This window comes from Arachis ipaensis, chromosome B9 (assembly GCF_059453495.1).
Source record: "Arachis ipaensis isolate K30076 ecotype BB chromosome B9, ASM5945349v1, whole genome shotgun sequence".
Classification (NCBI taxonomy): domain Eukaryota; kingdom Viridiplantae; phylum Streptophyta; class Magnoliopsida; order Fabales; family Fabaceae; genus Arachis; species Arachis ipaensis.
In genome coordinates, this window is record NC_142444.1 from 26,755,091 (window position 1) to 26,767,844 (window position 12,754).

The following is a 12,754-nucleotide window of genomic DNA, read 5'->3' on the forward strand; positions in this document are numbered from 1 at the left end:
GAGTGTCACAAAAATTTAGAATAGAAAAAATACTGGGAGTATGAATCCCAGGTCGTCTCCCAACGAGTTGCAAGGAAGGGTGCTATTTTATTAATTAGGAATTTTTCCGAGAGTTTGAGAGTTGAATAATGAGCAATTAAATAATTGTAACTTAAAGCAATAAAACTAAGAATGATTATTGATATTCTAAATAAAAAACCCTGACTGGGGGAATGATTAATTGGAAGTTCTATCCTTGTTGGGATCTTTTAAGTGTAGTATTAAAAAGGTTGTTGTTTTCACTTAGTTAACCCTTACTAAATAAAGGAAAGTCAAGTAATTGAACTAACTCTTATTCGCAAATCCTAGTCCTCTCCCATGGGAAGGTCTAGCGTTAGTAAATATAGAACTAGCCAACAACTTCCAGTTTAATCAACACCTAAGCCTTCCAACTCAAGTGTCTCTTCCTAATCAACCCCCATGTCAAGTATGGAATCTACTCCATTGACATGAATATAACGCTCATAAAAATATAAGAAGACATGATGAATTAAATAAAAATAAGGATTTAAAATTAATTAGAAATAAAAGTAATTCTCTGCATTAACAATCCATGAAAATAATCCAATTACTACTTTAAATAAGAATTAAGAATATGGAATAAATAAATAAAAGAGTAAGTAAAGAGACAAACTAGAATAATGTCTTCAACGGAGATAATGACTTTTTCAATATCCTAAAAGCAAAAGCAATAAATTAGGAATGTAAAGAGAACCTAGAAGAAGAGTAATCCTCTCTAGATTCATATCTAAAAAACCTAAAACTATCCTAATGAGAATATGTGAAAAGTTGTGTCGTATGCGTTTTCTTGAGTCTCTGCATGTTCCCTGGCTTTATTCTGTGTTTCTGGGCCGAAAATTGGGTCAAAACGCGGCCCGAAATCGCCCCCAGCGTTTTTTGTTAAGTTTGCAGATCGCGCAGTTCACGCGTACGCGTCGTCCACGCGTTCACGTCATTCAGCGATTTTTTCTTGTCACGCGAGCGCGTCATCCACGCGTTCGCGTCATTCGTGCAGACTCCAATCCACGCGTACGCGTCAGGCACGCGCACGCGTCGCTGCAATTTTCTCCATTCCGCGCGTTCGCGTGAGCCACGCGCGCGCATCGGTGTTCGCTGGTCATCTCTTTAATTTCTTGTGTTCCTTCCATTTTTGCAAGCTTCCTCTCCATTCTCTAAGACATTCCTGCCCTATAAAGCCTGAAACACTTAATACACGGATCACGGCATCGAATGGTATAAAGGAGAATTAAAATATACTAATTAAAGATCTTTAGGAAGCAAGTTTTCAATCATAAAACAATACTAGGAAGTGATTGTAAAATCATGCAAATCACATGAATAAGTAGGTAAATGCTTGATGAAACCACTCAATTAAATACAAGATAAACCATAAAATAGTAGTTTATCAAATGTCTACTGTGAATTTTTGCTAAAGATGCTTCAAATCTCTATTAAAGGTAACACGCAGGTTGCGTGTTGTAATACATTTCTGACGCATCTACATTTGTGTAAAACACCCCAAACACCAATATTTAACAAAAACACTTTTCTTTTTCCATATCTAAAATAATTTCTATAAAATTTTTATGAATAATAATTTTTAATATGTACACGTGTTAACTTATAAAAAAAAAAAAAGACACAAATGCTTTAAGAGGATTCACAAGAACTTTAAGAAATTAAGAATTCACTAAAAACAATTCAACTCTATTTTCATTGTGGAAAGCTAAGAGGAATGAGATAATCAGTATTAAAGAATAAAGACGAAAAAAGAAAGGAAAAAACAAAAACACATTGGAAAAACACTTCCTAGTATTATGGTGACCTGGTGAGGCATTGGTAGCACAGAAACACAACCACACAAAGAAGAACAATGCGCGCCTCGCCATCGTCACACTCTTCTTCTTTCCTTTTCTCTCAACCACCTTCCTCTTCCTCTTCGACAACACCACCACCACACTCTCTCTCATTCTTTCACCTTTTTCCCTTCCATTTCAAAAATCTCTCCACTCCCAAACCACGCTCCCTCAACAACCACCCTCACTTCTTCTCATGCTCCGCTTCCAAATTCTCTTTGGATGTCGATCATGAAGACGAAGATGAAGATAATGATGTTGCTTCTTCTTCTGGTGATTTATTTCTGACTGATGATTATGATGATGATGATGATGATGGTGAAGATGATGATGATGGTGAAGTATCAGAAGAGTATTTGGCAGAGGATGGTGTGTACATAGAGGTGGTGAAGCTTGGCGAGAACTCACGAAGAATCGAATCCAGAATCTCCGTCAATGCTTCGCTTGATGCCGTTTGGAGCATCTTGACGGATTATGAGAGGTTGGCTGATTTCATTCCTGGCCTTGCCGTTAGCCAATTGCTCGAAAAGGGTGAAAATTATGCTCGTCTCTTGCAGGTTCCTCTCTCTAATTCTTGATTTTCTCCAAATAGGGTATTTCTTTTTCAATTCTTTCGTAGAAATTATTAGTTGTTTGGTCTTCTTTGCAGCATGTTAATTATTAGTTGAGTCAATCACATGGTCCTAGAGTATCGATAATTATTTGGTTCCACTTGACAAATCCATTCAATTTTTCAGCGAACCAAATATTTTCAGGGTCAAAATAGTGGTGGTTGACTTACCATGCCTAGAATGAGACATCATCAATACTACTTTATCAGTGAGCTCATCTTTCGGGAGTTATATTGGTAGTTTTCTTAGTTTGCTGAAATGTGCTGGGTTTGGTTTGGGCTTACTCCCATTTATGTATGAATTCCATTCTTTATTAATGAGGGGATGATATAGTAAGAAGATTGAACTTACCTTATTAGATATTATTTTATTTTGAGTTTAGTCCTGAGAAATTTTGCTGAAGTTTGCTTCCATTGGACATGTCAAGTCCCACGGAAGCAAGGCTGCTTTTGTTTTTGAGAACAGTGTAAGATAAGACACTAAGAATAAGAAAAGGATAAAGACACAAAATTTTGTGTTTTTGTATTGTGTTTGGTGATAAACTAGAACAAATTATAAAAATCTAATTTATTCTCATTTTTTTTTCATTCAAAAAATTTGAGAAGAAAAATATAATAATAAAAAATATAATTATGAAAAATTAACAAGAATAATGAAAGAAAAAATGAAAAATAAGTTATGTCCCTTATTAGTGTTTTCGTGTCCTAATGTCTTTAGACATATTGTCTCTGTCCATGTCTCCTCTCTCAAACACGATTGTGTGTTTCTGAGTCCCTGTCTTAGTGTCCTGTCTCTGTAAACAAACGCAGCGCAAATGTCAAGGACCTCTTTGGTATTTTTCATTCTTTAAGGATGAATTTGTCCAACACAAAATTTCTCGGGAATTAAGTTGTCATTTTACTCTTTTATTTTTTTGTACTGGACAGGGTTGATGAGAAAATGGGTAACAAGATTAAAAGAACAGAAAAGTTTATTTTCCCTTTTTTTCCTGGAATAAGATACTGTAAGGTGAGGATAACTATAAAATGAGAAAGTAATGATTAATTATTCTTGGATCATTTTTGTTGGATCCCATACACAATTTAATTTACTGATTATAGGGTGGTTAGTACTTCACTTTTTCACTTTACAACTACCCTTACTTTACAGGATGAAAACCTTACTTCACTATTTGATGGTTTAGTTGGAAACAGGCATGAGCTTGAAAAGAGTGTTTATATTAGTGACTAAGATTCATACAACTGTTGCAAGTGATTGGGATTGATTAGAATTGATTAGAATTTAAAAGCCTGTTTTGATTATCTTTCCACAATGCTGCATAACAAACAGATAAATACCATACCAAAGTAAGAATTATTTCTTGCATATTGAAAATTTCTCTCTTTATAATGAACCTTCTGGTCTAGAGGCTTAAACAAAAGGCGCATTAGGTTAGAAGCTCTCAGAACTCAAGGATTATGGCCTCTTGGCCCGCTCAATCAATATGGTTGCAATTTGATCCTTCATTTCTTAACCCATGCTCCTAATATCAAAAAGTGTGCCCTTGAGGTGAAAGCTTTGTCTGGACCAGGGTTCTTGCCTAGAATAATACAAATTATTCAGATTCAGAAACATATAATAGACTAAGTTTCACCCATTACAAATTCAATGCCACAATATTTTTTGTTTTCCTATGACCTAAATTGTACACTGATGTCTTTTAGAGATTTTTACTTGTTTGTCTCTAATAATGTTAATTATTGTTCAATGTTCATAATATGCACAGATTGGACAGCAGAACTTGGCATTTGGAATTAAGTTTAATGCTAAAGTAGTTGTAGATTGTTATGAGAAAGAGCTGGAGACTCTTGTGTCTGGTATTAAGCGTGACATTGAATTCAAGATTATAGAAGGAGATTTTCAAGTCTTTGAAGGAAAATGGTCTATTTTGCAGGTATCAAACTTTTTCCTGTGCTGCTGTTGTGATAATTCTTCGAGATCCAGCATAAATATCATATGCATTTTGCATAAATCATAGTTTGAGGCACTCTGTGACATAAGTAGCCTCATTAAGAATTCTGAGATTTCATTAAGTTCATTGGTTTTCTTCTGAAACATTTTGATCAAATCTTGGAATGAATGGGAAAAGGAAGTGAAGTCTATAAATTTTGGAACCATATAGTAATCTGGGATGAGGTATAAAAATGAGTTCAATTTTGACATTGATAGTGTGTAGAAGTGCAATTCATTAATTATCTCTGTTTTGTTAGTTAAAATGTCAATGCAAATTATTTAGGCAATACAGTGCTAAGTATTTAAGCTATGATGGCTTTGCAGCAGTTCAACAATGGAAGTTGTGAAGATTCTCAGGTCCAAGTTAACACCACACTCTCATATATCGTTGATATTAGGCCGAAGCTATGGTTGCCCGTGCATCTCATAGAGGGTAGACTTTGCAATGAGATAAAGAGGAATCTTGTAGCAGTTAGGGACGAATCTCATAAGGCTATTGACAGTACTATACATGCATGGTAATTCGAATTAAGTTGCTGTAATTTACATGAATCATATAAAGAAAAAAAATGGGGAAAAATTGAGACAACAATAGTTTATTCATTAATTCTCTTCTCACTTTTGGAGAGGTGCAAGCTTGGGTAGTTTGAAACTCTTTCTAGTTTCTATATGTTAGACCTTTTCCGATCACTGGATTGAAAAAGAAAAAAAAGACTAATTTTTTAATTAACAGATCTTCAAGCTGGGCCCTATATCTCATCGATCAAGCTTATATAATGCTATGACCCAGATAATAGAGCTTATATAATGCAACCCCCATGCTTAACTTGTTTTCTTTAAGCTGAAAATTGGTGGGTTCATGCAGTGCAGTCAGGAACCTTAAGCTGAGGGGCTGGTGTGATCTTTAAGATCAACTCTACATTGTTTTATGGTTACATGCATAATTCGCAGTCTTGACTCTTGACCTCATCCTCTTTTGCATTCCAAGGAACTTGAAGGAAGAGCTTCTTGGATGGGTAAGGCGCAGGAAGAGCTTCATGGTTAAAACCAGCAATACAATGCTTATTTTCAATATGAAAAATATTAGGAACCAGCACTTTTTATATTAGTCAAGAATTTGGATCATTCCCATTATGTATATATATATCTGTCGTCCTCATTTGAGACTAAGTAGAACAAGCCATATGTAGCCACGTTCACATTAATGGCAGAACGCATCAATTTGATTCAAGATCAATTATATTACAATCCAGCTTTCAACTGTCTACTGTACAAGTAAAAGAAAGCCACCGATTTGTACTTCGGTATAACTGTTACATCTTTTTAAAGAGTAATGAAAACAAAAATGTTCTGCAACAAAATTACTGTTTTTGGAACAAAGTTCCATATAATCCTATAACAATCTGCAGAGGACAGTCTAGGAACTCATCGCGTTAAGTTACAATCACTGACTTGTGGATAGACCAAACCATCATCTAGATCTATGAGAAAGTATAGGGCGTACAGCATCTTTGAAGTCATCATAAAACCTCTGTTCAGAAAACCTCGTCGCTCGTCTCCTCGCAGCCGCAGCCATTGTAAGTCTCTCTGTCTCTGGCATCCCTATAACTCTCAAAATGGCATCAGCATATTCCTCAACGGTGCAGGCAAGAAATCCTGTTTGTTCTCCATCTTCATCTAATACAATGTCCATTTTTGGTCCAGCAGAATTATGAGCTGACACACAAACATCACAAAAATAATTAATGTAAATGCACCCAACATAGAGGAAAATGAAATTTTTAAGTATTTACTTAAAGGTAAAATTTCATACAACACCCACCAATTGGGATGGCACCAGCAGCCATATATTCCACAACACTAATACCAAAATGCTCGTCTGTCATGGAATGGATGCCTGCAACAGCGGCACCTAGAAGTCCCACCAAATCTCTGCAGGTTATGGCAATAACAGCATTGAATATTAAGGTTCTACAAGCACAAACTAGAACAACCAATTAACTGTGTAAAAAGCAAGGTGATTACAATGATCATTTAATTTGATTGAGAAACATTTCGTAATTTATCTGAATCCCGAATATTAATTGAAGCCATTGAAGTTTTTCTCTCTTTTATCGCAATCAGCTAGTCTGAGTTATACGTGTATCATGACTAATAGACTGCTAGTTGAACTCCCATCAACTCCATGACCTAAGTAATGACTAGGAACCATGCAGCCTGCCAGACTCACTATTGATCTTTATAATCTTTGGTAGAATAGCTGTGACTTAGAGGAACCATAATAGGTTGTTCGAGCAAAGCAACAAGATGAATAGGTCAACATACCAATCATGACATTCCAGCAAATAGTTAACAATTTAACCTTGAGAAATAGCTCTACAATAACTGCATTTTATGCTATATATATCTTTGATAGATGATTCAAATCACATATGATCAACCGAATGTCTAGGGACTAGGGTATACAGGGACTAGGGTATATGTTCTACTTTTACAAGAGCAAGGTGCAGCACGTTCAAGTTGAGAAGCAAGAGTATGGTATACTATACTAGTTCCGTAATTCAAACTGACATGGAGTTTAAATCTTGTCTCATTAGATTCAATCTAAGGGGGAAAATAATTTTCTCCGAAATTGTGAAATACGCTTAAAACCAGTGAGACTGAGAATAACTCATTATTTTCTTATTCCAACCAACATATCAGAATATTTGCACCAATTATCCAATCGGGGGTTAAAAAGCATTCATGTATCTGTGAATAGTTGTATTAGTACATTAAGGATTTCTCCATTTCTCTTCAAAATTATTTACAGATACACTTAGGATTCTTTTTTCCTTTAGAAATAAAAAATATTTATGACAACCCTATTCTCTAACTCCCCAAGATAACTAATGACAATACAGCAATCACATTGAAAGACCATCTAAATTAAATTTAAATAATGATGAACAAACAATGCTGTCTTTATAGATATATAGAATAACTGACGAACATTTCTTTTTTTTATTATTATTATATATATTTTATATACAAGAGAACAAACATTTAAACGAATAATAAATGGCAAAACAACATCCACTGAAAATACTTCCCCACATAATTAAATGCCAGCAAGTTGAAAATCTTTTATGTTTCATTGGAGTTCTTTAACATGGTATAATTTTGACTGCCAAAGTACCATGATTAGCGAAGACCAAATGATAAATTTCTGAATAGCACTCTAAAGCCAAACTGAAAGAATTCATCTGCTCCAAACAGAGGAATTAGAAGTATGCCTTGTTCAGAACATTTTTACAGAAGTTTTACTCTTCAGAGAAAGCACTTCTTAGGAGCTTTAGGTAAAACTGGAGAAGTAACAAGAAAAACTTAATGCAAATCCAGTGTTACTGACCTATAAGTTACATTCTTGTGAAATTCCACTTGCTCATTCACATTTAGCTCAATTGCCTTGTCTTTCAACATTTGAAGTCTTTCCTCGTCTGATTTATTTCTACAGCTACCCACGAACTGTAGCCTAGGTTTAGGCAAGCTAGAATCTAATCTCTTAACAGCAACTGAAAAAGCCTCAAGTTGGAGACCGTGCGCCTACAATGAAAAGAAACATGTGAACTGGGTGTAATCAACAAAGGCCTAATGAAAATACCAAAAATGGTTGTACCTCCTGTTCACAAAACTGATAGGAGTATGCCCACCTTCTCTGGTCGAAATTGTGCAACCGATATTATCACGGGAATTTCAGCTGGTCTTTTCAATGGAAGAACCTGCCATATTGCTCATCTGTTAGAATCCATCAGTGATTAGATTACCACAGTAGGCAAAGCTCATGTGTAATGTGTATAGGTATAATATGTTAATAGAGGGAGGGAAAATGTAAGAAATTTAAAGAAAATAGCAGAAAAATCATTGTATTATTAAGGGAGTTCTGGAACCATGTATTCCAGGAACCCTTGAATCATCCATTTATACTTGGGAATGCTGAGCGCTCCTCTATCTCGAGACTCACCAAATGACTGAACCATTTCTCCTTTCCCTCCAAATCCCATTTTTTTCCTTCTAGCCATCCTCACTAATTAATGAACCCTAAAACAAATAGATAGTTCTTTTGATTGTTATTGCTCTTAAATGGAGGATCTCATTCCCTCCATTTTGTATTATTATTCTCTCTGTCAAAAAGAAAAAAGGAAAAAGGAAAAGAATTAGGCCTGTCAACCAATTGATCCTAACCTGCTCTTATTCTTCCTAATATATAATTGTTGAATAACAGGTTCCCTAACTTAATACTGCATATTAATTCGTAAGATAAAGCTACTAAAATATTCCCTCCACCTCTCAAGAAAATTTTCTTTCAAACAACAAACAAAAGGCTCTAACTAGAAATGTTTGTACATTGCCTCATGTGACAGTTATGATTCAACTGGCTTAATAACAAGTTATGTGTAAGAGCTTGGAACCACAAATATTAGGGATAGGCAGTAACAACAGAATAATAAGAGAGTGTAGAAAGGAAATATAGAAATACGGAAGAGAGAGTAGAAGGAAGAGTATAAGAGAGATTGAAAAAGAAATAGAGGAGCTGTAGAGCTGGAAGATATCTCGATGATATTCTCCAGTCTCTAGTTTATTCATGGAAAAGCAAAATACTAAAAGGTAGAGAACAAGGTAGCAGTAGAGCCTAAATCCTTCCTCATCTTACTGATTCTTTTCAGTCCTCTTATATACATTTTTAATCCTCTCTCCTATAAGAGAATCCCTCACTCACTCTCTCCCCACTAACTTTCGCAGCTGTCCTATGTTTACATCAGCTGGTCCCACTCTATTTTCATTTTCAACTCTCTTTTCTTTCATTTTTCAATTGTAAATAAAAGGCAAACGAGCTATTTTACCACTCTCTTCTCTGACTAACTGAACTGCCTCTTTTCCGTCATTATTCTTCTTGTTTTCTTCACTTGGGTACTTAACAGTGCTTTTAGGAACTCAGTGCCATTCAATGGGGAGTACAGAGATTAAATTTAAGTTTAACAAAGGGAAACACAGGAGAAAAGAACAATGAGAACCTTCAATTATTGTAAAGCAACATGCAATACATGAGTTCCATTCCACCTAGCAAAAGCGACATGGGAGAGATGGACTTGTCTTTGTGGCAAAATATTTCAAGCTAATAAAGAACAAATTGCAAACCTGGAGCCCTGAAGTATCACACGGAGGGTAGACCCGCTTAATACAATCTGAAACTCCCCAAAGCTTTTCAATATGTGATTTGGTCCAAGACGAATTGACCATAGCTAGGTGTGTACAAGATCCTACAATCCCATACAACCAGCTGAAGAAGGTATAATAGATCATTTTGCACCGCGAAAGCCAAACACTACAAGAAAATTATTGTCGTATTCTTTAGATCAGGAATAGGTCAAATAAAGTGGTGCAAATTTATTATCATCAAAGATTAAAAATCAATAAAAAAAATCTGATAAATTACCATATAAGTAAATTTTCAGGGAAAGCATAAAAGATGGTCTAAATTTCTGAATCCTATAATCTGTTGAAAATTCTGTGTATTTTGTGCATATTAAAGAATAGATGCATGCATGAGTTGAAGAGAAAGGGAAAATGGGAAATATGACAAAGGAATCAGCCAGTAGAAAAAATTTCACCAGATGAAAACTTCAACTTCAACAATCATATGCCCAAATATTAAAATATCAGGAGAATAAAATGCAACTACTATTAGAGAATCTCCTATCTCATATCTCTTGGCCTCAATATAGTAAGATATGCTATATGTTCAAACTTCAGATTTATGAAATACTGAAAAACAGGATCAATATCATCACTTTTCAAGTGAAGCTAGAGAATGAGAAAAAATAAGACGTATAACTCAGACCAGAAGAGGAAAACAAATATGCAAATCAAAATAAAAAATCAAACCTTTTTGCAATTGAGGCATCATTATTATACATCAGGTGGCGCTGACTAACACGAGAAAGCATATCTGTACTGATAGTTGGGTAGTGTGTATAGCAAATAACTTTACATCCAAACAACCTTGCAAGTGGATAAGTAAATGCATATCCACTTGTGTCAAAATAATATAGAGGAGTGAACTTGCACAATGCTTCCCATGCAAGATACATAGAACCCAGACTTTGACCAATCATGGTAAAGTGTGGATACGTGGTTTCTTCAATCCACTTTCTCTTGTACAAATGAACCACCTGATAATTAAGGATAGACAAAATTTAGTAAGGTTTTTATCAAATCAATTAAACTATTGCAGAATAACTTCTAAAAACGTGATATTGGCCACTGTAAGTAACAACAGTCAGCAACTCAGCATATTAGCAAATAAGGTGAAATTTGTTTTGTACTGTTGGCATAATCCTGTCAGTTCTAGAACCACATGGATCTATGGTGACTCCGTAACTCAAAAGAGAATTCAGTTGTTACATTCATAAATCATAACACATCTACCACCTCAAAATTGAACCCAAGAAAAAAACCCTATTGTTTCTTTTCCACTACTCAATATACTGGTGTATTAATAGGCAAATGTGCCTATTATTCCACTTTTTTATCCGTTGAATGTAGGTAATAATATTAGTCAAGATGATATACACTTCAAATTTTTAGATTCAAATCCTAGAAAGTACAAAATGTATTTTTTTTTTTTTTTGTATGAATATATATAAAACTGATGCTTGATATGAATGAAAAGGATGAAATTAAAAACCTTGAAAGGGTTCTATCAACAAACGAAAAAGGGGATCGTAGAGTACCTTTACAGGAGAGAGAAGCGTGACGCCGAAGCGGTCGACGGCACGAGCCGCCAAGCTCTGTGGCGTGGCATCGTGATCCCCGGTGTAGACAAGGCAGTCAAGGTCAGGGATCTCTTCTTGAATGGCTCTGACTGCGCACCACAGAACCCTCTCGCCGCCGCCGCCGTCGTTGGTGTACGGATGGAAGAACCCAACCGCCCTCTTCCTGCTCGTCCTGCCGCCCACCGCGCGGAGAATAAGTCCCAAAATGACCGCACAGAATGCAGCCACCACCGCAGGGACGATGAACCATATTCCCATCGTCGTCGAGTGAGTGTGACTCCGAAAACAACTAGAATCAGCCACAGTCGAACTGCTATTCTTTGTTGGCTATCGAAAGAGTAGCAGGGTGTTTGGATCCCTTCGAATTAAGTGAAACAAAAATAACTAAATTATTTTAGATAGAATTTAATTTAATTTTTCTTTAAATTAATTCCGATCTAAATAAGTTGGATTTAGATTTTAGAATTTTGTTTTATTGAAATTTTATTTAAATTTTAAATGTTTAAAATATTTATATAATTTAATTATTTCTTAATTCTTTTTTGTTCACATTCTCTCAAGTCCTCTCATGTTTTACATATACTCTCTTTTTTTTCATTATTTTTATTTTTTTTAAGTCACTTAATATAATATATATTTATTTTTTAAAATATTTACTATATAGATCTAAAAAAATTATGGGTTAAGTACGATTTTGGTCCTTAACGTAGAGTCCGAAAATTTATTTCGTCTCCAGCCTTTTTTCGCTACAAAATGATCCCAAAAGATTCAGTTTGTTTTAAAATTGTCCTTTTTACTAAATTTTAAATTTTTATTCCAAAAATACTACTAACTTAAAAAAATAAGGGAGAAGGGATTCAATTCACGCTGGTTCAGTTCAAGGAAGGAAAAAGGGGACAGAAGAGGGGGAAGGGAAGGTGGGAAAGGGAAGGAAAGGGCCACCACCGTTGCTCCTCGCCACCGCCGTTGCTCCTCTCCCCTTTGCGCTAACTCCAGAGCCACCGCGACCCTCTCCCCTCTTTCTCTCCTTCCCTGTCTCGGACCTACCGCGAGGCATCTACGGCCTTTGGTGACAAGGGCTGGGCGCTGCGGACAACTTGAGCTCACGGAGAACCTGTTCCACGCTTTTGATTCCATTAAAGAAGAAGATGATGCTTTTTCACTTTTATTTTTCTGTTTTTGTTTGTGATTTCTTTGAAGAAGAAGAAGAAGAAAAAGAAGAATGTTTTCTATTTTCTATTTTCATAATTCAGGTTATTGTTTTGCTTTCAATTTCTATTTTTGGTTTGATTCTGGATTAGTTTAGTTTGATGTTGATTTTTTGTTAGTGGAATTTAGGAAATGGTTATTGTTGTTGGTTTGATTCTGTTCTTGGTTTGATTCTGGATTGCTTCTGCTGCTGGTTTTGCTTTTGTTGTTGCTCTGATTTTATTATCCATTG

The 12,754-nt window shown here is 35.3% G+C and overlaps 2 protein-coding genes across 5 annotated transcripts; one reads left to right on the top strand and one right to left on the bottom strand.

The window, feature by feature from the left end:
- The first annotated feature begins 1,781 nt into the window (after window positions 1–1,781).
- On the top strand, window positions 1,782–5,729 carry LOC107617990 (Polyketide cyclase / dehydrase and lipid transport protein). Of its 4 annotated transcripts, none has more exons than XM_016319892.3 (4): window positions 1,782–2,452; window positions 4,272–4,439; window positions 4,823–5,016; window positions 5,364–5,729. In XM_016319892.3, exons 1-4 carry the CDS (start codon window positions 1,913–1,915, stop codon window positions 5,404–5,406), a joined length of 945 nt encoding a protein of 314 aa, XP_016175378.1. In that variant the 5' UTR covers window positions 1,782–1,912; the 3' UTR covers window positions 5,407–5,729. The 4 variants fall into 4 exon arrangements, with proteins under 4 accessions (XP_016175378.1, XP_016175376.1, XP_016175380.1 ...); XM_016319890.3 differs by having other exon boundaries at window positions 5,487–5,729; XM_016319894.3 differs by having other exon boundaries at window positions 5,369–5,530.
- LEW3 (UDP-Glycosyltransferase superfamily protein) lies at window positions 5,697–11,720 on the bottom strand. The gene is made up of 7 exons (XM_016319889.3): window positions 11,272–11,720; window positions 10,424–10,710; window positions 9,677–9,863; window positions 8,191–8,259; window positions 7,890–8,083; window positions 6,321–6,430; window positions 5,697–6,214 (listed from the first exon to the last, which is right to left on the bottom strand). The coding sequence occupies exons 1-7, from the start codon at window positions 11,569–11,571 to the stop codon at window positions 5,970–5,972; spliced, it is 1,392 nt and encodes a 463-aa protein (XP_016175375.1). The 5' UTR covers window positions 11,572–11,720; the 3' UTR covers window positions 5,697–5,969.
- Between the last annotated feature and the right edge of the window lie 1,034 nt (window positions 11,721–12,754).

Excerpts from the sequence above, each read along its gene's own strand:
- LOC107617990 (XM_016319890.3), top strand. The coding sequence starts at position 1,913 with ATGCGCGCCTCGCCATCGTCACACTCTTCTTCTTTCCTTTTCTCTCAA. Across the intron at positions 2,453-4,271 it reads ATTATGCTCGTCTCTTGCAG|ATTGGACAGCAGAACTTGGC; the intron begins GTTCCTCTCTCT and ends TAATATGCACAG. Across the intron at positions 5,017-5,486 it reads GACAGTACTATACATGCATG|GAACTTGAAGGAAGAGCTTC; the intron begins GTAATTCGAATT and ends TTGCATTCCAAG.
- LEW3 (XM_016319889.3), bottom strand. The coding sequence starts at position 11,571 with ATGGGAATATGGTTCATCGTCCCTGCGGTGGTGGCTGCATTCTGTGCG. Across the intron at positions 8,260-9,676 it reads GTGATACTTCAGGGCTCCAG|GTTCTTCCATTGAAAAGACC; the intron begins GTTTGCAATTTG and ends GCAATATGGCAG. Across the intron at positions 6,431-7,889 it reads CACAAGAATGTAACTTATAG|AGATTTGGTGGGACTTCTAG; the intron begins GTCAGTAACACT and ends CATAACCTGCAG.